Source organism: Ranitomeya imitator, chromosome 9 (assembly GCF_032444005.1).
Source record: "Ranitomeya imitator isolate aRanImi1 chromosome 9, aRanImi1.pri, whole genome shotgun sequence".
Taxonomy (NCBI): domain Eukaryota; kingdom Metazoa; phylum Chordata; class Amphibia; order Anura; family Dendrobatidae; genus Ranitomeya; species Ranitomeya imitator.
In genome coordinates, this window is record NC_091290.1 from 37833689 (window position 1) to 37860277 (window position 26589).

The following is a 26589-nucleotide window of genomic DNA, read 5'->3' on the forward strand; positions in this document are numbered from 1 at the left end:
GCGAGAAAAAGAAAATGAATGCTGGGAATAAGAGGAGTAGGAGCGCTCCGGCTCGCTCGTGCTGACTTTTCCAGTAATACATGGGGTCAGCTTACTGACGACTTTATGACAAATACAGGATTACATGAATTGGATTACAGTCACAGGAACCCAGAACAGAAGTGTGCTGGACAACAAACTCATGAATGCATGCCTTACTCCGTGGGTTACAGTCTTAAAAGGGGTCGTTTGAGGTTTAAAAAATGGGTCATCTTGTTTCCAAAAACAGGGGTTTCGTCTGATAGTGCAGGTCAGTCCCATTAAATTGAATAGGGTCCATGGACAAGAACCTAGCTGTTTCAGGAAGAAGGCAGCCATGTGTTTCCAGTCTGTTGTTGCATGGAATTATATATTTTAAATCCCCCATTAGCCCAGTGGTGATGCTCTGGTGGTCCTCAATGGTCTTTGTTTAGTCTCCTGGAACAAAATTATCCAGTACATGCACATGACCGCTGCAACTAATCACTGACCTCATTGATGATGCTACTGGAGGGACAGAGGGGTGGGGACCACCAAAGCATCAGAACTGGAATGACAGAGGGGTGGGACCATCATTCAGCACTGGAGCGGCAGAGGCCTGGGGACCACCAGAGCATCAGCACTGGAGCAACAGAGGGGTGGGGACCACCAGAGCATCAGCACTGGAGCGACAGAGGGCTGGGGACCACCAGAGCATCAGCACTGGAGCAACAGAGGGGTGGAGACCACCAGAGTATCAGCACTAGAGCGACAGAGGGCTGGGGACCACCAGAGCATCAGCACTGGAGCAACAGAGGGCTGGGGACCACCAGAGCATCAGCACTGGAGCAACAGAGGGGTGGGGACCACCAGAGCATCAGCACTGGAGCAACAGAGGGGTGGGGACCACCAGAGCATCAGCACTGGAGCAACAGAGGGTGGGGACCACCAGAGCAACAGCGCTAGAGAGACAGAGGGGTGGGACCATCATTCAGCACTGGAGCGGCAGAGGGCTGGGGACCACCAGAGCATAAGCACTGGAGCAACAGAGGGCTGGGGACCACCGGAGTATCAGCACTAGAGTGACAGAGGGCTGGGGACCACCAGAGCATAAGCACTGGAGCAACAGAGGGCTGGGGACCACCGGAGTATCAGCACTAGAGTGACAGAGGGCTGGGGACCACCAGAGTATGAGCACTAGAGCGACAGAGGGGTGGGGACCACCAGAGTATCAGCACTAGAGCGACAGAGGGGTGGGGCCTACCAGAGCATCAGCACTAGAGTGACAGAGGGCTGGGGACCACCAGATCATCAACACTGGAGCAGCAGAGGGCTGGGGACCACCAGAGTATCAGCACTAGAGGGATGGGGACCACCAGAGCATCAGCACTGGAGCAACAGAGGGGTGGAGACCACCAGAGTATCAGCACTAGAGCGACAGAGGGGTGGGGACCACCAGATCATCAACACTGGAGCAGCAGAGGGCTGGGGACCACCAGAGTATCAGCACTAGAGGGATGGGGACCACCAGAGCATCAGCACTAGAGTGACAGAGGGGTGGGGACCACCAGATCATCAACACTGGAGCAGCAGAGGGCTGGGGACCACCAGAGTATCAGCACTAGAGGGATGGGGACCACCAGAGCATCAGCACTGGAGCAACAGAGGGGTGGAGACCACCAGAGTATCAGCACTAGAGCGACAGAGGGCTGGGGACCACCGGAGTATCAGCACTAGAATGACAGAGGGCTGGGGACCACCAGAGTATCAGCACTAGAGTGACAGAGGGCTGGGGACCACCAGAGTATCAGCACTAGAGGGATGGGGACCACCAGAGTATCAGCACTAGAGCGACAGAGGGGTGGGGCCTACCAGAGCATGAGCACTAAAGTGACAGAGGGCTGGGGACCACCAGAGTATCAGCACTGGAGCGACAGAGGGCTGGGGACCACCAGAGTATCAGCACTAGAGTGACAGAGGGCTGGGGACCACCAGAGTATCAGCACTAGAATGACAGAGGGCTGGGGACCACCAGAGTATCAGCACTGGAGCGACAGAGGGCTGGGGACCACCGGAGTATCAGCACTAGAGAGACAGAGGGGTGGGGACCACCAGAGTATCAGCACTAGAGTGACAGAGGGCTGGGGACCACCAGAGTATCAGCACTGGAGCGACAGAGGGCTGGGGACCACCGGAGTATCAGCACTAGAGAGACAGAGGGCTGGGGACCACCAGAGTATCAGCACTAGAGTGACAGAGGGCTGGGGACCACCAGAGTATCAGCACTGGAGCGACAGAGGGCTGGGGACCACCGGAGTATCAGCACTAGAGAGACAGAGGGGTGGGGACCACCAGAGTATCAGCACTAGAGTGACCTTTTTTTACGAAGTCAGTGGTTATTATATATGAAATAACGAGCCGGCATTGAACATAAAAACATCACTCCCAGTACATTGCTATAAGGCACCTTCCAATCTACCTGCAATGTTTTTTCAGTTGGAAGCAGAAAGCGATAAGACCATGCACGCTCACATGAAGGATTCACATTGCTGAGTCTGCTACATACAGAATATCATTGTCCTTACCGCTGGCAAAGGGAAAGATCAAATTGTGCCTAAGGGCTCATTCACACGTCTGTTTTTCCCTTATTAATGCTATCCATGGTTTTCATGGAGAGCACTCAGAGCTATAATAGTCTATGGGGCCATTAACATGTCCGTGATTTTTCGCCAACCAAGGGGTCCGCACAAACTCCCGGTGACATGTACAATTTTGCTCCTAAATGCAAGTCTATGGGTCCATGAAAAAATACGACTGTCACATAGGAGAAAGTGGGGAAACCATTTTCTTTTTATATTTCCGCGTATGAGAAAAACTGATCAAAATCTGATAAAAAAAAAACAAAACAAAAAACTGTCCATTTTTCTTGCAGTGACGTGTGAATGAGGCCTTATTTTGAAATATTGTGTTTGTTTTTCATTTGCACATAAAATATCTATAAATGCGTTTACCACCATTCATCACAATCTCTTCCTAGGGAAAACAATGAATCCTATGCATGAACATTAATATCAAACTTATCATACAGACAGTATACAGTGCTTTGTGATCTGCATTGACCATATGTAATTTCCATCACCACTCATTGATTTTGCAGATCCCTCTTACTAATAAAAAAAAAATCTGATTATTTCCCAAGTAGAACAGTAAACGATAACATTTAGATTATATTTCATTTCTGAAATATTCCTGTCTTTTTTTGCAGATTGATGAGAGGGGCCAGCAGTATACATTGTAGATGAGGCTGTCATTCTGCGCCTAATTAACCAACCCATGATTCTTGCGGTCAGGTAGTGGAGTGTAAGATACATTGGGATACTGAACACGTATAGATTACCATCACACGCTACAGATATCTGCTGAAGGATCTGAGTGTCAGTAAGGGTTTCCACAGAGACTGAATAAAAAGTCTATTGTAAAGAAAGTCTACCATACGTAACATTTCAATTGTTCTCTGCTTCACAACTACTTTTCTATCGTTCAATTCAAATTAAACTTTTTTTTTTTTTCAAATGAATGCCAGCTCAATATAAATCTGTGAAAATTAGAAAAAAAAAAGAAGAAAGATTTCTTCTTTGTAGAATTAGTTGCTTTCTTATTTTGCCATTTATTTCCGCTAGGATAAAATAAAATGTAAAGAAAAAAGGAAAAAAAAAAACATCAGGAAGAAAAAACTGCAGAGAGGAAGAAAAATATACACGGAATATTCATATGAAATGTAAAACAAATATTCATTGCACTGTGTCGTCATTTTCACCCTGAATTTAACAAAAGTAAAAGAAAGAAGAACCGTCAAGTTATATGTAAATTGTATCCAAGCGCTCGAATCTCTCTAAAATTATTTCCTTGCTCTAAAATGGTTGAAACTTCTGTAATAAAGTAACTGAGTTCTCCTGCGACCCTTTGAGTTTGCAGGATATGTATTACTGCGTGTCTTTTTTTTTTTAATTCTTCTTGATACTCAGGTTTTGATACGAATATTGGTAGTTTTTCCATTCCTACAAAAGATTCCATACAGTCTTTGTATCATAACTTAATTTACTTATATTTCTATTTCTTTCTCCTATACTTAGGAATCTTGTGGGCACCAGGAGAACCAGAGATTTTACTATGGGAAGAAATCTGGTCTGTCCAAAAAAGTAATAATAATAATGGTTCATCATGTATAGGAGTAGTCTGTGTCAGGAATACCACCATCTCTGTATCCCCTGTGAGTGCCATAACCTATCGTGTGGGTACTTTTGTAAAGACTGGTGCCATTAGATGGGAATATGGTGTGAATCACATACTCCTCCTTGGCTCGGTGAGGGTTTATTGGTAGCATTTGGAGCCCTGGTCCTCTAATTTCCAATATAGAGTTATCTTTCTTAGTGCCAGATTCAATATAATCATCTTTCTTTCGGCTTCCTCGACTGCAAGCTCTTTCACGGGTTAGCAATTGCCCGGCTCGATGGACATACCAACATATTGATGCTAAGATGAGAAAAAGGAAGACAAGTGTGACAGCCCCACCAATAATGCCCGCCAGAGGTAAACCAGCCAAAGGATCAGCATTTTGTTCTCGATTAAGTGTAGTAGTAGGGCCATAGACATCCCCTGTCTCTGCCTTGGCACATACGGGTGGCTCATCTGTAAGATAGGTGTTCCCCGTTTCCATTCCTACCATACAGATAATATAGGTAGATCTTGGTTCCAGGGCAGTTAACAAATACTCTGTCTTATCTCCTTGCACCAAGGTTTCTGTTATAGAGCCAACAGCTGGGCTATGACCTAACCTCAACCAGCTCAGACGAAAAGAACTGGCGAGAACAGAGGACTTCCACGTGATGCGAATACTGTCCGCTGTCAGTGGTTTGACGCTAATCACCAAAGACTTTGTTCCTGCTCCGTTTTCCATAGGGTAATCCAAATTGGAATCTGGCAATCGAAGACCTGGCCTTTTAGACTTTAGGGTAAACAGCGATCCTTGGGGAGGGGTAGTAATTGAAGGGCTTGCTGGAGTTGCTCGTGCAGATGCTACATTGCTTTGGGGACCTCCCTCAAAACATTCATCCATTTCGTGAGTGATGTCTTTGATGGCCATGCCCCTAACTTTCTCAGGACCCTGACACATTAAGCCACGGACATTAACGATTGTAGCTCTTGCTTTCACCCAGTCCCGAAGCCAAATAAGATTGCAACCACAAAACCAAGGATTATTCCTGAGAAGGAGTTGGCTCAGGTTCTCCAGGTCATCAAAAAGGCCACGAGGGAGTGCAGTAAGGTTATTATTGGACAGATCCAGTCTCTGTAATTGCCTCATCTTAGACAGTGTATTATAGGGAATATGCGTTATGGCATTATCCTGTAAATACAGCTTTTGTAGATGAGCACTTGGTAGATTTACAGGAGGGGCAGCCAATGAATTTCTTACCAGTGATAACTCAGTCAAATTTTGGAGACGGCTAAATGTGTCATCTGCAATGCGTTGATTTGCCAGGAGGTTGCCATCCAGAACTAACCTCCGCAAACTGTTGAGTCCCTTGAAAGCATGAAGAGGAATGGTAGAAATGCGATTATCATCTAATCTTAGCTCTTCCAAAGTATGTGGCAAACCATTGGGAATGCTACTTAGATGGTTGCGGGAAAGGAAAAGCAGGCGAAGTTGACGACTATCTAGGAAGGCGTCATCTTCAATGCTGACAGTCGACACAGAGTTGTCATCTAGGTGAAGCTTCTCTATCAGTGGTATACGGGCTAGAGCATCCCGAGTCACGCTGCGTATGTTGTTATCTTGGAGGTGAAGCTCTCTAAGTGAACGGGGAAGGTTGAGTGGGAACTCGTCTAGGTCGTTCTCATACAAATAGATGACTCTAACATTGGTTTTAGTTTTCAGCTCTGGTGGAACTCCAGCATTATTGATCTGATTGTTCTGGAGGTAGAGGGTGGTTGCATCATCTGGGATCTCGGCTGGGATAGAAGTAAGACCTCGGTCATTACAGTAGATGAAACCATTGTCACAGCGACATACGTAGGGACAATTGGTGCTATCTATTACCTCTGTCAAAAATGCAATAAGTCCGTAACACAAAAATAGCCAATCGCGTAAGTCCAAGGTAGCTGTAGTCATTGCAACTGTGGTAGCAGTTACAGTTGTTGTGGCCACTGCCGAGGCGGCTGTCGCAGTGGTAGTGGTGGTGGTTGTGACAGTCATATTGTTGTGGAGTCTTCCAAATCACAACTGTCTTGTAAAGTTCTGATGAATTTGGATAAATTCCTGGAAGACAGAACAAAACAAAAACAATCAGGTGCAATGTAAAGTAGAAAATCCCCATCACCATTGTCAACGTCACACTTGAAAGGGGTTGACACCTTTCAGAGAACTTTTTCGTATAAGCTCTGATAGTTGACTCAACGCTGGATCCGGGCAGGGTAACTAAGCCACACTTTAGTGTTTTTTTTTTTTTACTATTATAGCTTATCGGAAAAACTTTTCTGAAAGCACACAACCCCTTTAACATTTTATCGTCTGTTATACCACATAATAAAATGCATTTCCCCTAATATGAAATGTAATATTCTAGTAGATCGGTATACCCAAAACTGAGTATTGAGCAAAAAACTTGCAGTTGCCTCCTTGCATACACGTCACATTATTGCAAGGTGTGACAATAATTCATACACATATAATTCCTGCACTCTGAATGGTCACATTAGATTGCTAGCTCTGTGGGGTTGGATTACCCTTAGAGTGCAGACTGTTATCCATTTATTACATCTGTTTTCATTGCCGCCACACTAGATTGCCCGTGTGAATCGCAGTGCCTGAGTTTTGCTTGACATAAAAGCAAATTAATAAGTGAAGAGATGCAGAAGATGAAGTGATTATAATGTGTGAGGAAGTTCTGAGAGTGATTTTTAAGCGCGTGATTGTAAAAGCAAGTCCATCTTTTGACTTACATAATAGCTTCTCCAAGCCATCTCAGCTGGGAGATTAAAGCCTGCGTCACTGGCATTATGATGGAAATCACATTCTGATAATGATTGAGGCCTTCTTGAGCCCTCTGAGATCGGCATAATATAACTCCCTTAACAATAGACACTGGTACCTTGCCAAACTTCAGAAAATCAGCCACAACTCGTCATCTATTTTGAGAGTTAATAGCGTGATACCCTTTAAGTTTAATGAAAGCCATATTTAACATAAATGCTGCATAAGCTAGAGAAAAAAAAAAAAAAAAAAGGTTTACTTAGTCTACTAATAAGAGAGAGAAAAATACATTCTGCTACAATATGACACTTATATGGAAAAAAATAAAAGAAATTAAAACAGTCTTGAATGGGATTTTGCATTGAAAATAGTGTAGACCTCTCCACAGAACAGATAAAAAAAAAGTGATGAAAGGAAATGATTGAATTTTTTGAAAGTGGAATTCGCCAGGTTTGACAAATTTTTCAAAAAAATTTGATTTGATTTCCCTTAAAAGAGGTGAGGAATCATAGAACTGTATGCAACCCCTATCATGCTCTTGAACAAAAACACAGCCTTAGTAATGCCTCATCATATAAAGGATGGTAAACTGGTAGTAACTAACAAACCATTTACTAACATATTTCACAGACTTGGTGATTTTTTTTAAATTTAAAAAGTCTAAAAATTATCCCTATTAGTAAGGCAGATTACTGAGTCAAACTGATGGTGTCGCTGTCAGAGGTAACCTCACCTGGCTGTGACTATGACAAGTCATGCCATATATTACATAACACTTCCTCCCTATTAATATGCTTGCTAGAGGCAAAGGGGGCCATTTGTGACCTGTGTTTAGTAGTACTTCTGCCCAGACAGCTAGTACTAGTGGTGGTGTTGCTTACGCTGTTGCTAGTGGCTCCCACATTCTTAGTTATGGTATTTTTTTGTTTGTTTTACCTTGCCAAAAAAAATCATAACGAGAAATGTTGTCACGAGACTGTAGTTTGAAATGCTGGGGTTAGGGGCTATTTCCCTATTCCTAAAGCTAGGCACGCCCTAGCTATCCCTGCTCCATGGATTACTTCTAATGGTGAAGATGCTGGGCCCATATACCTTGCTGAGCTCCTGAATCAGCCATTAGCTGTCCCCTCCCCCACCCAGGGAATTCGGGAGTAGTTGTATATAAGAATACGCAAACCAGAACAACAAGGGAAGACGTAAAGGGATAAATGAAAACTCAAAATCATAAAAAATATGCACTCACAAACAACAGAGTCGAAGTATAAGGAAGGAACAACCAAATAGGAGGGGATTAGAGGATGTACGCAGGCAATTCACTAACAGTGTAACAGTGTTTAGAACAACACTCCGAACATCTCAACCAACACCTCCAACTCCACACTAGGCAGTATAAAACTAATGTTGGCAATTCAGATTGCAAGAGGCGAGTATATATAGCCGAGGAGAGTGGCAAATACCGAAGAGAGAGTATCAAATCAGGAAAACTGCAAAGAATCCAAGCTGAACAGATTTAACCCCTGTGCTGCTAGCAGAATCCTACACCATTTAATAGGATAGTGAAGTGCTTCTAATCAGTGCAGGAGTATGCAGAATCGGACACCACAATCTTCTGGCCCCTCTCTGTCATGGTAAACACGTGACATGTTGGGTAGACACACGTACCAAGTTGTCAAATTGGACAATGACTGACACTGATTTAATATTTTGTTCTCTGTAAAAAGTATTGTGCTGCCTAACAGATGCTTTCTAGTGCATTGAGAATTAAGAAAAATGTGTAATTGTAACTCAAATGTAGCAGGACAAAGCCAGCTACATAATATCAGTGATCAATAACACTGAGTCTGTTGCTGCTCTCACCTCTATCTTTCTGCCCTATTAATTGAATTGCTCTATTATTTGCAGACTACTATACTCATCATCTTCATTGTTGTGGTTATAACAAATATTTGTCCTATGCTTTAGGACATTCTCTTCCTCCTCTGTTACTGAGTTGTGAGCTCTGACATCCTCTCACTATCCTAAATTGATATAAAATGACTGCTGGATTGCCTGCCTCAGCTTTCATACGGGCTATGATAGCCCCTCCATATTGGCTGCGTTATATCTTGTGTTATAATAGCTGCAAGGCATTATGGGGAAGCCGGAGCAGTCGCGCTTTAGGTCATGTGAGTTTTCATTGGCTGATTCCATTTTCTGCAATGTGTAAAATAGAAACGGTCATTTTTTTTGCAAATTGTTTGAATTCACAGGGACCTATCCGTTTCATGAAATTCTACAGGAATTGGATTTGTATCAAAACAATTTTCTTATTTCTAGCGATGATAGTTAATTAGGAATCTAAAGCTAGCCATACACATTAAATAATTGGCAGCCATATGTTCGTTCACCAGACAGCCATCTCTACTAATTCCCTCATAGACATGAGCGCCCAGTTCGGCCAGGTGTTCATGTGTTCTTAATGGGGAGAGAGTAGATAGCTGCTGGCAGACACCTCTGGCAACAGGTTATCTCCCCTGAATACAAAGGAAGGGCTAATTTTCAGCCTTTACCATTAAAAACTGTCTGAGAAAGCACACTGGCACTCTCATGGGAAATACATAAAGAGGTGAGTAAGCTCTAGTATTCTATGAAATGTGTGACCCTAATTGCAAGCGTATTCCGGTTTGGATAACCCCTGTTATCACTGTTTAACAGAAGTCAGTAATTGGGAACATATACCAAGCTAATTGCTCCAATTTTGTTCAGTAAAAAAGAAAATTATGGCGCACAACAGTGATGAAAAAGTTGTCAATAATTTATTTTTACGCTGCTCTTGCCACTTTCTCCCAAAAAGATCGGGTGGGACTTGCTTTAGGGGTACAGCCAATAGCACCAAGAAATTGGTGTAAATTATTGAGAAATTCTACATCACCTTATTTATACCTGTCGTAAAGTCATTTTGTGGTGCACATGGCTTACCGCACCTAATTTCAGCAGGCTTCTGAAATGCAAGTTGTAGTAAATTCTCCCCTTTATTTGTATAATCATCAAATTGATATCAGAACAATGATGACAACTCCAATGTCTCTTCCTTCATCCTTGCAGAATCTATTACAGATTACTGTTACTGGGAGTTGCTTCCCCTATGCTGACCCTTGGAAGAGGAAGCAACTAATGAGCAACATCGGAGATGAGGACTGTAATGTAGAGGAGATGACTGGTTAATATGGTGATGGGTCAAGCTTAGAAGGCATTCTGGTTGGCAGTGCAGATATGACTGACATTGGGGAGGTAATGGTCTGCATCTGGCTCATGCGGGGCTTTTACTTTTGACTCTGGGTATTACATTGGGAGTACTTCTAACTGAAAAAGGGCCAGTTGTCAGCCAGAATACCCTTGAGCGGCAAATAGAATGCGGGAGTTGTCTATGTTAGTCAATCAATGATTGATTTCAAACTCACATACTCTTCATAAAGAGGATCTACAGCAAGAGAAGTGCGAATAAATTTGTAGGACCTTGATCCAAAGGCTGCATCGGTAGTCTACGCCCTGCAAACCTCCTACATGTTGGAAACCCCGGCGCCTCTTCTGATTTGCAGGACAGGCTCGTGATGCACATATGATGTCACGTTAGGCCTACTAATTAGAAGAGATGCTGTGGATGCCAGAGGCTAGAAGACTGTTCGTAGAGCTTCCATTAGCCACAGACTACTGATGTGGTCAAGGGACCAAGGTCCTACAAATTGATTCACTCCTTTTTATAAATTAGACTTTCAAAATTAGAATGTGAGCCATCACCAACGGGTTCCGTAAGACTCCTCTCGTTGCATCGACTCCTGGATTTAGAGGTCCACTTGACAAAACCAGTTTACAAAATAATTTGCTACTATTGTAACCCCATGGGATACAGATGGACTAAAGGGGAGAAGCCATTGGGTAGTGTCCTTGGTCAGTTTTCCATCGTTGCTCAAGTGGGTCATTGTCATATTCAGTAGGAACAGATCGAGGGGCAGGGATGCCAGCAGCCCAGTTCATTAACAAGTATATAGAAAGTATAAATGTCTCTGTGACTCTTCTAGTAGCTAAATCTGCCAAGAAATAATTCTGAGAAGATGATGAGCAAAGTGGACAACCCACTTCAATGGTTATCTTAGGCATACCAGGATACCTGAAAGGAAGCTTTATGTTATACCATCAAAGATAACAGTTTAGCTTTTCAGATGCTCAAATAGGAAGAGAATAAAAACTAGAATCCTAAAGAAAAGGAAGGTATTCTTTAAAATACAGAAGAATCAGATGAGAAACTGAAAAGACATATAGCCCCATGGCGGCATCTTCAATAGGGCCAGATCTTTTTACCTGTTTAAAGTATTCAAAGAGCAAATAGCTGATAGAAATAAGTAAATTTGCTCCAGTATGATGGTTTATTCATTCCCCAGAGTCAAATCTGCAAATGTTCCTTCGGCTCTCTCCCTTCTGTATCCCAGGATTACAGAGAAAGACTCAGAAACCATCTCACAGTGTCAATACTCTGCTCTCCGAGCTCAGTCTTTAATCTCTGTACTGCAATAAGAGCTGCCAGCGAGTTGTCCCTGACGGGTCAGAGCTGGAGGCTTACTTACCCCATCACTAGTGGCGGCGGACGGTCTTTATGCTCCTGCGGGATGTATTAACCTCTCACCTCCACGGCTAGCTAAATAACTATTTTCTGGTGAGGAAGCTCTCATCTATTCGACTTTATAAATATTGTATGAGCCAGGGAGGGGTGTTTACACCATTATTCATTTACTAGAGGTCCAGCCGATTTGTAGTACACAGTCCTGAGTGTGGATATAATGCTGTACGTTAGTTTTTGGGTTTCTTTTTTGCTGACTGTGAACATTTTATGTTTTACTTCATTAAATCAAGTTTATGGACCATATGGTGTACAAGACTAAAGCACATGTTCCTCTATTAAAGACCCGATTATACTGGTCAATCACTGGTCATGCCGTCATGGCAATAACTGAATTCCACAAAACACGAGTGTTTATCACCAGTCTACACCGATTGTGGGGCCGTAAATATTTTGCATTAATGGTGGAACGTACACAAGACATTGCTAGTAGTTTATCTATCTATGTATATTCAGGATGGCCATTTTAGATGCTATTAGTGTTAACTAAGTGTAATACTTTATTTGATGAAAAAGTGTGCCTCTGTGTAGTGTGTGTATATAAATGTACAGTCGTGGCCAAAGGTTTTGAGACTTCCCAATCTTTTGTTTTCACACATTTTGTTGCTTTAGTGTTTCTAGATCTTGTAGTCCGATGTTTCTACAATTATCAGCATTGCATAAGTTTTTAAACTTTTATTGACAAATACATGAAGTTTATGCAAAGACTCAATATTTTCATTGTTGACCGTTATTTTTAACGTTATTTTTGCCTATTCAGTGCTTGGAGTTTATCACAATTTATGTGTTTTTGTTTGTACTCCCACTTTTTAAGAATTGAGCATAGTTCTCAATGGGATTGAAATCTGGGGCGTTTTCTGACCATGGACCCAAATATTCAATGTTTTGTTCACCGAGCCACTTAGTTATCACTTTTGCCTTGTGACATGGTTTCCATGCTGGAAAAAATCATTGCTTATCTCCAAATTGCTCTTGGATTGTAAGGATAAGTTGCTCTTTGAGGATTTCTAGATCCCATTCTTTATTCATGGCAGTGTTCTTAGGAAAAATTGTGAGTGCGCCCCCTCCATTGATAAGAAGCCCCCACACATGAATGGTCTCTGAATACTTTACTGTTGGCAAACACAGGACTCATGGTGGCTCTCACCATTTCTTCTCCAGACAATCCTTCTTCCAGTTATTCCAAATATTCTGCTTCATCAGAGAAATCGAATGAAATAAAGCAGCAAAATTTGTGGAATAAAAAAAATGTCAGTCTCAAAGCCTTTGGCCTCACCTGTAATGTATGCATGTAATGTGTGTGTTTGTAATGTGTATGTGTTTGTACTGACAGTGAGAAGTTCAGGTTTCGAAAGTTTTAATTCCGACAACTAATAAAACCCATTTGATCGCTCCTTTCACCCCTCCACCTTCAGAATAATTGAATTCATTCAGCCCTTCCATTATTTTTCCAGCCATTAATTTTAAATCAGGAACGTTAATTTTACGCTTCTCTTCCATTACGTGTACAACCCTTGTATTCTGTCTCAGTTTTGCCTTCTGTCATTGCTGGAGATCTTTAGACCTGAACTGGTAATGAGTTCAGTTTTAAAGACCTCACCTTCAGAAATATCATTTCAGTAAATGCTCTATAGGGGTGCAATGCCATCACATTTAGATAAATGAACAAACTTTCAGGTGTATTTATGTAGGACAGTATTACCATGGCGCTAATTATCATAGCAATTAAAAAGCATGTAAATACATGTATTTTTCCTTAAGCTGCTCCACTGAAATAATGTTCTTGGTTTGAGAAAAAGCGACAATTACAGTACTATTTGTAAGAAGCTCAATCTGAACCTGCATTATGTAATGTAACTCAATCTGAACCTGCATTATGTAACAGCGCAACTCTCTCCTACGCGATTACTACCCCATGTGAATATTTCCTTCAAAACCTAATTAGTCTTATTACTGTCGATATCAAAGATAAGATTGAAAAATTTGACCACGACGTTGCAGCCCAACTTGGAATTCCACGGAGATGGTTTAGGCCAGGTTCACACATGGATACTTCTTGTGTAGCCAAAATACACGGAACATAAAAAAGTGTAAAAAAAATTAAAATGAAAAACTGCACTACTGTAAAACTTGGCTTCATATGAACCCCCGTCTAGATATCCCCAATTATTGCATATCTGGGATATTTTGAAATGAAAACTCTGATATTAAGATTTCAATTGTATTTGTTAAAGGCCATCTGTCATCTGTCAGAAAAATGAACTTTCTTATTCCGGCTATATGGGCATGTAGGTCATAGGAAGTTGGATAAAATAACATCTTGATATCTGCGATCTGATGTCTTATTCCAGAGAAATCAACATGTTTCTTAATATATAAATGAGCTGTTACGATCTATGGGGCGGACATAGATCTCCCAGTGAATCTGCCTCCAGAGCTTATATTAAATGAAGGGCGTTGTTAGCAGTGTGAGACATGTATATCAGACTGTTAGTCATTACATGTCTCAAACTGTTAACATCCCATTTCATGTAAAATAAGCTCTGGAGGCAAATCATGGAGATCTATGTTCGGCACATAGATCTTAACAGCACATTTACATATTAAGAAAAACATGAATTTCTCTAGAATAAGACATCAGATTGCAGATATCAAAGATAGATACCATTTTATTCAACTTCCTATGACCTACAAGACCATATAGACACTTAGGAGGGATGATCCTACAGACATATTACCATTAAGCATCATGCAGATAAGCTAGCAGTCACAACTGTATGGACTTGGGGTCATATTATGATAGAGAAAACAGGTGCCTACATGTATTAAAGTCAGCTTCAGACGGAGAGAATTTCCTGGTCCATATACAAACTGCAAGTACGGTAAGTATAAGAGACTGATTTGCACTAAATGTATGAAAAAACAAGGACTTGTTTTTTCCCTCTTAAATGTTTGTGTATTTTAAACTCTCTGAAAAGAAATGGAAAGCTTTGAGCATGCATAGATATGCACCGAAATGTATCTGCGTCTGGTCAGGGTCTGTCTTTAAATCAATCAGAACCACATGAAAATAGGAGAAAAATACTACAATGTTCTAAAATGTTGCAGTACAGAAAAGGACACGGAGAAGGAGCCATAGATGAACCCAGCTCTGCAGAATCACAAATTATTGTCCATTTGATTTCACCTCTCACAGATATCATTAAAGTTTACAATCAGGAAAGTAGATTTCACAGGAGCCTAAGTGCTGAAACAAAAGTTCATGCTCTGTAACAAGATGTTCAGCTCAGGAAAATATACGGTAGTACCAGAGTATAGTGAAAACATGGAAGTTATTTTATTCATTATGTTTTCCTTTTTCCTTTTCACTTTTTATTACTGGATTATCTTTAAATCAAGCGCATTATTGTCTCTTAATAACGTAAGAAGGAAGAGGCTCTTTATCAGTGATTTTTTCTTTGATTAAAAATTAAAAAAAAGTTAATTTCTCCAGTGCAATGCCAAAAAGATAAAATTACTTCTTTATTGGTAATATATTAAAATCCATATTAAAGTGGTAAGCAGGATATAATAACCCCAACGCATTTCAAACTTCACATTCACCCTCAATCTTGGCCGAGTTTGGTACTTTATTATTTTTCTGCTGATGTAGACTTACGAGGGCTGATTATTTTTGTGGGCTTGTTGTATTTTTATTTACACTTTTTTAGGTACGTTTGAATAAATTGAGTCAACCCCAAAATGCAATTTAATCAGATGATAATACAGGAGACTTAGTCCCTAGTCTAGTTTTCTCAGTTGTTAAGAAAGCGGGTCTTATGCAAATGAAGGTGCTTAGTACACACCTAACGTGGCCAAACTAAGTACACTGCCCCTCACTCCCTCTTTGTTGACTGACAGCACACCTTTACCTAGAGCCGGTCGTAACTGTTCTGAAAATTCGGCCATGTGTGTGGGATCCGAGCAGGCATGCACACATCCTTCTGTCCTGACCCACAGAAGTACGAGTGAGTGGTCAGAGCAGACTGGAGACACTTATTTGCCTTGGACTCCACCCTATAATACACTAATTTGCCTTTTTGAAAGTAAAAGTTTCAATTATTGCCCCCTCTCTGCTTTGATTACATTACCCGAATCACAATGGACCCCCATACACAATAGACAGCTGACGATAAAATGATTATTCGCCCCCGACAGCTCTCCCGACTCATTCATACATCAGTTGGGGGGTGGGGGGATCGGAAAAGCACCCATATTGGCTGATCCAATATCCCCTAGTTTGGTTTACTTTATTCTAATGTTTCTGGAGGCCTTTAGAAACCCCTCAGTACCCACAATAATTAAAGTGAATCTTCAACTTTTATCAACATGTTTTTAGGTCCAGTATTCTGCACTGATTACGGTCTTATACCTCTTCATACTGGGCAGAGCTCCCCCTAGTGGTAGTTGCAAATGGACAGAATTATATTATTTGATTACATTTCTGCAGGGGATTTGGAGCAGAAAACAGCTGAGCCTTAAAATACTTACATAATTAAAATATTTACTGTTTACAAATTATCAAGGGTTAAACAATGATCAATATGGAAAAATGCTTTGTATTTACGACTGATGGTGACCCCCGACTGTATCTGTGAGCATAATGTGCAGATCCAGGAGCAGTTAGTAACTGATGAGTATTCTGGTAAATCTCTATTATTTATCTGCATAATACTGACAGGCACACTTTGCCATATTTTTATTGTTTTTTTCCGCTAATGCCATGACATCACTGAGTTGGCAGTGCTATAATTATCCAGCGGACGGAGGATCTGCCTGGAAATGCTGCTCATATTTCCATTCCTGAGATGTCACATCGATTAATTACACAATGAGTGGCCCCTTCTGTAGTCCACCAGATGCTGCCCAGTGTTTTCTCTGACCCCATAGCCACTTTCCTCCTGGCCAACCAGATCATTTCCCTGTCATTTCCATAGCGGGGATAGATGAGACATGGCAGTGACAGCCCGCCGCTGGCTCGTGACCACAAGCTACTGATCAATGCCTCGTTCCAAAATCACAAAAGCAGCTGCTGGTTCTGTGCAAGGAAGGAGTTATAGATATCATCAACCTTAGGTCAGCTCCTGCAATTCTGCAATATCTCCAAAGGATGTGTCCTAGCGCTACTATATTCTGCTCCCATTACCTGCCAGCTACAATAGGAATAATGACCTCCGTACAGTAAAATGTAAGAATACTAGAAACCGCAGAGAACCCCAGTGACCACATAAAAGCACAAGGCTCATGGCCAAGTACTTTTCATTGCAATATCCTTTATCTCGGATAAACCATAACATACAATCCTTACATCATATGCAATTTAGATTGTGTGCAAAAATGTAATGATTTTATGAATGTAGGAGAAAAATATTCCACAGTGCATTTAAAGGGAACCTGTCACCCCCAAAATCGAAGATGAGCTAAGCCTACGAGCACCAGGGGCTTATCTACAGCATTCTGTAATGCTGCAGATAAGCCCCCGATCTATCCTGAAAGATGAGAAAGAGGTTAGATTATACTCACCTGGGCGAGTGGTCCGATCCGATGGGCGTCGCAGTCTGGGGCCTCCCATCTTCATAGGATGACATCCTCTTCTTGTCTTCACGCTGCGGCTCCGGCACAGGCGTACATTGTCTGCCCTGTTGAGGACAGAGGAAAGTACTGCAGTGCACAGGTGTTGGGCCTCTCTGACCTTTTCCGGCGCCTGCGCACTGCAGTACTTTGCTCTGCCCTCAACAGGGCAGACAAAGTACGCCTGCGCCGGAGCTGCAGAGTGACAACAAGAAGAGGACGTCATCCTATGAAGATGGGAGGCCCCGGACCGGACTGCGACACCCATCGGCCCGGACCGCAGTGGGACCACCCCTGGGTGAGTATAATCTAATATCTTTTTCTCATCTTTCAGGATACATCGGGGGCTTATCTACAGCATTACACAATGCTGTAGATAAGCCCCTGATGCTGGTGGGCTTAGCTCATCTTCCATTTTGGGGGAGACAGGTTCCCTTTAAAGGGGGAATGCAGCTTCACTCCGCATCGGGAAATGAGCAGTGCCAATGACATCATGTCTACACATATCTTTGCGCCCTATCTATGTGTCCTATTCTCATGCATGTGAGCTAGCAGATGCCTGCAGACATGTCGTCACTGGCCAAGCGAAAGTGAACTGAACCAGATTATACCTTTTATCCTCATACCGAGGGGTGCACCTTCACCAACCGCTATGCATTACGGCTAATGTTAACCAACCTGGGCTTCTCCAGCTATTGCAAAACTTCAATTCTGAGCCTGCAAGTCTTAGTCCATGATAGAAGTAATCATTTGCAAAAGCTGGAGAGTCACCGGTTGGAGTCTCCCTACTTTACATTAATATGCCTCATTCTTAAAGCTAGCCATGCACACGAGATAGCCATCGGACAGTAATCGGCTACCTCTCCCAACTCCCCCATACACGAGTGCCTGGCTCAGCTGAGCATTCATGTGTATTCAATGGGTAGAGAAGAGAAAGTCTTTGTCAGACAGCTCTGGCATTGCCTTACCTCTGAAAATAAAAGAATCGGACATTTAATGAGAACCTGTCATTTCCTAAAAAAAAATATCTTGTAAAGATCCCTGCGCTTTCCCGAGTCTGCCACTTTTTAAATTTTTTGCTGCGTCACTCAATTGCAGAGATAGCCACACTTGTTTTTAGAGCGCAGTATGGGAAATCTCTTTGTGCAGACCAACTGAACATTTCTTCAGAGTCTTCTCTGGGGGCATACACTTTCACCCTTCACTCCAAGACCCTGACAATCACAGCACAATATCACATGAGACTGCTGGTCTGGATTACTAAATGGCAGCGTCCTGAAGGGCGGGTTGAAAGCACACGGCCCCCCAGAGAAGACTCTGAAGAAATGCCCAGTTGCACTACAATCATAAATCTGACATATTGCCCTCCAAAAGTGATGAATGTGAATAAGTCTGCAATTGAGCGACACAGCACAAAATGGAAAAAAATGGCAGAAACAGGGAAGCTCAAGGATTTTTACACTTTTTTTTTGCAAATAGCAGGTCTTCTTTGAATTATTTGATACTTATCTTCTTTGACATCATCTGTTGTAGGAGACTTGCCCCCATATCAGATGTTTGTCTGGTCTGGCCAAAATTGACGGGCTTGTCTAAATTTCATCTACTGTGTATGGTGGCACTTATGACTGCTAATCTATAAAGATAAGGCTTGGGTCACACCCAGCTTACTTTCTCTCATCCGAGAGAATCAGGTCGGGGATAATCATACTCTGATCAGAGTGTGATCATAGTGTGATCTAATTTTCTCGAATAAGGAGAAGATGGGGAAAAAAATGTCTCCATTCCATCAGTTCGTGAAATTTTTTTTTCCGCGGACTCACCTACTTGCATGGTCAATAATTGTATCCAAATTGGGCACGCTGCCATATTTTCCTCGGACCGTCTCGGTCCGAGGACAATGTCGGACATGTGCATGGTTCCCTAGATTTCCTGAGTTAGCATATTCTTGATACTGTATACAAAGAGGTTCATAAATCAAACAGCTATAACGCAGAAAAGAGCATAAGGTAAGTGATTAGGATAATATTTTGTCTAACTGAAGAAACTATCACGGACGAGCAGCCTCAATGCTCCTGCGCCCCATGGTTGGTTATCAAAGTGCTCCGGTTCCAGTGATCATTGGGCAGGATGCCCTCTCTATTTTCAGCACACAGTGCATCCAGTCAGCATGGCCAAGCCATTGTCAGGCCACGCGGTACGCACAGCACACTTCTGCTGATATATGAGCAGGAACTATGGGTTAATTGTTTCTGAAATGTATTAGGCCATTTTTAAGAAAGACTTAAAGGTTACGGAGAGTCAGCTGGCCGGCTGCTGAGCTCTGCGTATGGGCAGGGAACAAAGATGAGACAAAGGGGGATTAAAAGTCCAGACTTTGATGTATTCAGTTTATACAGAGTCTCGGGAAAATGTGCAGAATTGCTAGAAATGCTTCACATGGAGCTTTATAACTACGGACAAAAATAACACTTGTATTGTTTAATATGAATCGGGGACCTGAGTGCCTTTCTGGCCATGTACATCCCATCCCATCACTCAATCATCTGCTTCTTATCACACAATATAAATGTATCGCTCAAGATCATCTTTTACTTTACCCTCCATCCGTGGACAATGGAAAACTCATTGAGCTGCATTGTGCGTTACAATGTACACCGTCTATAAATGGTATACAATGCAGGATGGTGTCTCCGTTCTTCCCGGACCGGATCAACAGTCTGTTTATGTTCCTTTATCGTCTCCTGATCTCTATTGTGCTCCTCGAATAATGGAAATATAATTCTGGTCCTTTACGGTTTGCTCCCAATAAAAATGCCCATGTCAGATGTAATGTTTTTATTTAGAGCAGCCGAGAAGAAACCTAAACTAATAGAGTATTAAAGCCAAATTTACTATAAAGTGATGTAGTGCGGAGGTAAAGACTGTGCAGCCTCATCTCATGGCATAATTGAATATTTTGTTTTACGCGATTTGTACGGCGAATAGACTTTCACAATCGCTGAATTAATATATCATTAGTTTATATTAATTAAGATTCATTTTAGAGACAAAACTTTTCTTTTTTTTGGTAAAAAGTAACAGCAATGGCCGACTCTACTCTGAAGTCATAATCATTGACCTTAGCTGAGGACAGAGTGGCTTTTGGTTCCTTGGAAGTCTTAATTTGTGGTTTCCTGTGTAGTTCGGCTCTATTTTGGGCTTATATATATTCTATGTATTCAGCTTCCTATTCTATGTCTGAGCCAGACACAAATAATAGAAGAATTATGCATTCTGTCTATCATCCATAGCTGGCCTGAGAAATGCAGCATGGAGAACTTCTCTGTCTGACTAGGTATCATGACGTAACATCAAAATTGACGCTACAAGGAGCTATTGGATCAATTTTTACCATCGTTTTCTCTCCAGCTCTTTCCAATGAGCCAGAGGTAAAAAAAAACAAAAACAATTTGAGAGCCAAGATGAATTGGCCCTAAAACTTCTAATTTAGCAACTTCTTTAGCAGTCTTCTTCCTTATAAACTTGTTTTTGCGGATCCGTTTTAGACGTCTTAGGCTACTTTCACACTAGCGTTTTTTTTAATACGTCGCAATGCGTCGTTTAGGGGAAAAAACGCATCCTGCAAAGTTGTTTGCAGGATGCGTTTTTGCCCCATAGAGTAACATTACCGACGCATTGCTACGTATTGACACAAGTCGCAACCGTCGTGCGACGGTTGCGCCTTGTGGCGGACCGCCGGGAGCAAAAAACGTTGAATGTAAAGTTTTTTGCTGCCGACGGACGGCTTTTTCCGACCGCGCATGCGCGGCCGGAACTCCGCCCCCACCTCCTCGCACCTCACAATAGGGCAGCAGAGGCACCGGAGAAATGCATCCGCTGCACCCGTTGTGCGGCGCATCAAACGCTAGCGTGAAAGTAGCCTAAGAAGTATTCCAGACGAGTATATTTCATTCATTTTGTACTTTGTTCTTCTGAGCCTGAAACAAGCAGTATATGTAGGAAAACCTACCAATATATCTCTCGGTGGGATGATTTTAGTTACATTTTTCACACGGATAAGATGCGTGTATGGTCCTATATAAAATACAGCATTAATAGACTATATTATATGTCGGAAATATGTCCTGATTTCTACGTTTTGATAAATGACATACGGTACATTGGCAATAGGTCATAGTGGCACAAAAAAGAATAGCTAAAAAAAAACTATGCCACATGGTATCCTTGTGTTATTGCAGTGTACTTTATTATACAAAGGTTTTTTTTTGTTTGTTTTTTTTTTAATAAGAAAAAAAAAATCTACAAGAGCACTCTTTTGGCCTTCATCAAGTCAGTGGAGGTCAACGGCTATGTTCAGTGTAAGAATCGAGAGCTTCGTGATCTATATCCTAAGCGTGTTGACGTAACATGTAGTGATTAGACCTCATTTCTTCCTTGCCGCCATCCATGGTTTTTCTGTCTGGGCTTGGTATTGAAACGCCAGTGGAAAAATGGTGCAAGACCTTATCCCAGTTATTACGCTGGACCCGTTATGGTATGTGAACACAACTTCTTTTTCAGGTGGATTCTAACTGTAAACCTCCTGAAAAAGCGTTAAACACATGCCAAAAAGAATGAACAGCAATGTAAAAACAGCTTGCTGTGTACATATCCTTTTTTTTTTTTTTCACTTCTTTTAACCACTTCAGGTTTTGTATTTTTTTGAAATGGCTAAAAAAAGGTGACCGCTTCATACATTGTCACTATGTTATATATAGAGTTAAAAGAAAAAAAAAACACTGGAGGCAAAGACATTGCAAAAAAATGTCCAAAGAGACATCAGAAAGAGACACCTTAAGGAAAACACCGCCAACGTTTTCGAAAAGATTTTGAAAGTGTATAGAAGACACCATGTGCACATACTATTAGGGATCTAGAATGGTGAAAACATAGGGCCGATTCATTAAGTGGCGTTGCACTCTCCATTGTTAAATGAAGTTCTCGTTGGAGTACAGTGCACCTCTGTGCGCCTAGCCAGAAATCCTACTCCAGTCAGGGTATGGAATAGCATTTTGGGTATTAAATAATGGGGGCACTTAAGGTGAATTTTAAGGGAAAACGTCGCGTCCCACCTCCTCCCCTCTTCCACCCATTTTGGTGGAGTTGCTTCAAACTGTTGTAAAAACTCCCAAAATTTGTCTTGCGTAAAAATATATATATTTTTTTTTAACTTTTCAAAAGCATTTTAACACCAGTATTCTGGCCTCAAAACTGTGATGAATCGCCCCCATTGACTTTAATTAGGCAAAATCTAAAAGTTTGGACTGAGTTTGACCTTTTTTTGGCATTATTGACCTTCCTTTACGCCGGTCACAATAGCGCAGTAGACTAAGCTATTGTGCCTCAGTCAGAATCTCATTTTTTTCTGCGCTTCTGATAGAAGCCTCTGGCGGGAGCGGCAAATAAAGCTAAAACGTGGTGTGAAACGATCCTCGGCCTAGTTTCACTTCATCCAATATAACATTTAGAACATCTTGTATAATGATGAGAAATCAATCAGTGTGAGAAATATGCAATATCGGGCCATCCGAAAAGGGTCAAATACTTTTTCTCGGCGGTGCATTTTAACTGGAAGCAGTATTGGTATTCTCCTGTTTAATATAGTAATTTACTATACAGCTTTTTACTTTCCATCCATCCTTACAAAATTCAATATATCTGAGGAGAAGGACTAAGTGCGCCTTTATAACCGAGCTTTTCATGCTTCATTATACGGATGAGGATCTGCTGCATTAAAAGACATGCTCCAAGCCTGCAGATCCTCGGAGAAGTGGCGTATCACAATGGCGTATAGTCATGCTGTATGTGATCATGTAAACGTGTGTCATTACCTTGTACATTGCATTACGGCTGCTACAGTCAGCCACGGCGTCTATTACTCTATTCTTCAGCAATTGCATATATGGATACATAAATGATAATATAAGATAGTACGACGATGCACAAAGCAATAATAGACAGTACTGCATTTCTGTGTATAAAGCTCACAATAACTGGGGGGAGATTCTAAGCACAAATAGAAGATTGATAATGGAGAATAACGATGGAAATCTAACAATGTCTCCAATGCTGAAAAATCCTCTTCAAAGCAGTGTCTCGGGAGGCAAACGTTATCAATACTCCATCACTTCTAAAAGAAAAAAAATATATATCTACTGCAATCCATTGATAACAAAACTTATTATCATTTTTCGACTGGGCAGATAGTGAACTTTTCATTAATCCTTCCTTGCCAGTGCATAGCTGGCTGATCGTTATTTGTCTTGCCAGCCGGACGTCTTCTGGTTTTCGGCGCTTCTGATACTATTACGAGTCATTTGTGCAGCTCAATAGCGGGTGATGATGCGCACCGTATAAGACCGGCTCCTAAAACACCAACTTTATTAACACTAGATATGATCATAATACAAATACCACCCTGGCTCTGAGCTTAGATTACTGTATTTTGTAGGTGCCCTCTGCAGATAAATACAGCATTGCATAAAAGAAATAACTACCTATGTCCGCACAAAGGAACGATAAATGTATTTATCGGTATCGACCAGCAATTCCGGCTCATACACACTGGTACCTGACACACACAGCTGAACATATCTCAATGGGCACATTGAATAAACCTATTATGAGCAGGGGTGAACCTAGCCACACTGCTGTCTGAGGCGAACTTCAAAACGGCGCCCCCCCAAACACATATACAGTACAGCCCCCCTATAGGGCTCCCATCTCATATACAGTCGCCCATACATTACATGAGTGATAACTATTGTACATTCTACAATAGGTCATAAATCAGACAGTATAGTCCTCTATACAGAATTCTGGGCACCACAGTGCTCCATACATAATAATGAGCCCCATATATTGCTCCATATAGTATAATTGCCACACATGATGCTCCATACTGTATATCGGCTGCACATGATGCTCCATACTATATAATGACCCCACATGATGCTCCATACTGTATAATGGCCCCACATGATGCGCCATACTGTATAATGGCCCCACATGATGCTCCATACTGTATAATGGCCCCACATGATGCTCCATACTGTATAATGGCCCCACATGATGCTCCATACTGTATAATGGCCCCACATGATGCTCCATACTGTATAATGGCCCCACATGATGCTCCATACTGTATAATGGCCACACATGATGCTCCATACTGTATAATGACCACACATGATGCTCCATACTGTATAATGGCCACACACGATGCTCCATACTGTATAATGGCCCCACATGATGCGCCATACTGTATAATGGCCCCACATGATGCTCCATACTGTATAATGGCCCCACATGATGCTCCATACTGTATAATGGCCACACATGATGCTCCATACTGTATAATGGCCACACATGATGCTCCATACTCTACTATGGCCACATATGATGCTCCATACTGTATAATGGCCACACATGATGCTCCATACTGTATAATGGCCACACATGATGCTCCATACTGTATAATGGCCACACACAGTGCTCAATACCGTATAATGGCAGCACATGATACTGCGTACCGTATATTGGCAACACTTAGTTACTCCTACACACGCGGCTGTGCTCCTTACACCTTACACACACAGCTCCGCTCCATACACCTCATACGTGCCCGGCTCTGCTCCGTACACCTCATACACATGCAGCTCCGCTCCGTACACCTAATACACACGCGGCTCTGCTCCGTACACCTCGTACACACGCAGCTCTGCTCCATACACCTCGTACACACGCGGCTCTGCTCTGTACACCTCGTACACACGCGGCTCTGCTCCGTACACCTAATACACACACGGCTCTGCTCCGTACACCTTGTACACACGCGGCTCTGCTCTGTACACCTTATACACACACGGCTCCGCTCCGTACACTTAGTACACATGCGGCTCCGCTCCTTACACCTTGTATGCAAACGGCTCCTCTCCGTACACCTCGTACACATTCAGCTCCGCTCCATACACCTCATACACATGGCTCCGCTCTGTACACATCATACACACGGCTCCGCTCTGTACACCTCATACACACATGGCTCTGCTACATCCACACTGTAAACCCCTCCTGACCCCACACATAAGGTAGCTTACCATAGCAACCAGTACAGCAGAGTCCTGCAATCCATGGAGGTCCCGATCATGTGACCCCTGACTCCTCCCCTCCTGTGACCTCATCACAGATCCTGTGCGCACAGAGCAGCCAATAGGTTGTGAGTTGTGAGCAGGGGCGCGTGCACTGCACTAGTGACAATCAGCAAATGTCAGGGATTATGAAGAGTCGGCACCACGGGTTCTGACTGCCGCCCCCTGTCTTTCACTGAGGACTGCCGCCTGAAGCAAAGGGCTCAACTTGCCTCATGATAGCGGCGCCCCTAATTATGACCAGAGTATGGGCACTTACAATAAGGCTACAGACCTTTTTGGAGTTTGGGTATGTTCCAAAAGATGCCTAAAAAAAGGTTGAAACATTCTTCCGATTCATATCGATTATAAAATGACTTAAAGATCGTATATTTAGTCTTTTGGGCGTTTTTCTTCTAAAGTTTTGAAAAGTGTCTGACGGGAAAAAGAGTGCGCATCACTTCTTTTCAAAGTCTCCTAAAGGAAAACTCTTCAAACTAGGCACTGTCCGATTAAAAGCCTACAAAAAAAAACTTTAGAAAATAATAAACTTCCCCAAAAACCCACCAAAAATTGAGCCTAAAGTGGTTTCTACTAGAAAACTAATATATTTTTACTGCCTCAAAATAACCTCCGTGTGCACATAGCCTATGAGTTTAAGGAAGGGACTGCTTTAAAGGGAATCTACATGCAGATTGTGCCCTATTAAATCCATAACAGTGCCAGGTGGTACACTTAAAAATCTGTAAAAGCAGACCTCCCTTTGCGCCCGCTGACTTGGCATTGAGGAGAAAGTTTACTGTTAAAGTGTCCAGTGGGCATTCACACAAGTGCTCTGGCTGTCAATCACTATAACTTCCCCGACACCTCCCCCTTGGCGTTGATTGATCAATACTAAGGGGAAGGGGTTGGGGAGGATTTAGTGATTGGAGCCAAAGCACTTGCCTGGGTTCAGGATCACCCACTGGGCACTTTCAAGCTAATGTGCATTGGTCGGCATTCCTGTCCCCTATCACTAGTATCTGACCAGCGGCAACATTTGCATTAAAGGGAACCTGTCACCTGAATTTGGCGGGACTGGTTTTGGGTCATATGGGCGGAGTTTTCGGGTGTTTGATTCACCCTTTCCT

The 26589-nt window shown here is 42.3% G+C and overlaps 2 protein-coding genes across 5 annotated transcripts in view; one reads left to right on the forward strand and one right to left on the reverse strand.

Annotated features, from left to right (window-relative positions):
• Nucleotides 1-26589, forward strand: part of MACROD1 (mono-ADP ribosylhydrolase 1) — an 873108-nt gene that overhangs the window by 420885 nt on the left and 425634 nt on the right. The window lies entirely within an intron of this gene.
• Nucleotides 1828-26589, reverse strand: part of FLRT1 (fibronectin leucine rich transmembrane protein 1) — a 292290-nt gene continuing 267528 nt past the window's right edge. For both annotated transcript variants that reach the window (XM_069740475.1, XM_069740474.1), the window contains exon 3: nucleotides 1828-6313. In XM_069740475.1, coding sequence (XP_069596576.1) covers nucleotides 4217-6250 — 2034 coding nt within the window. In that variant the 5' untranslated portion in view covers nucleotides 6251-6313 and the 3' untranslated portion in view covers nucleotides 1828-4216. The remainder of the gene's footprint in view (nucleotides 6314-26589) is intronic.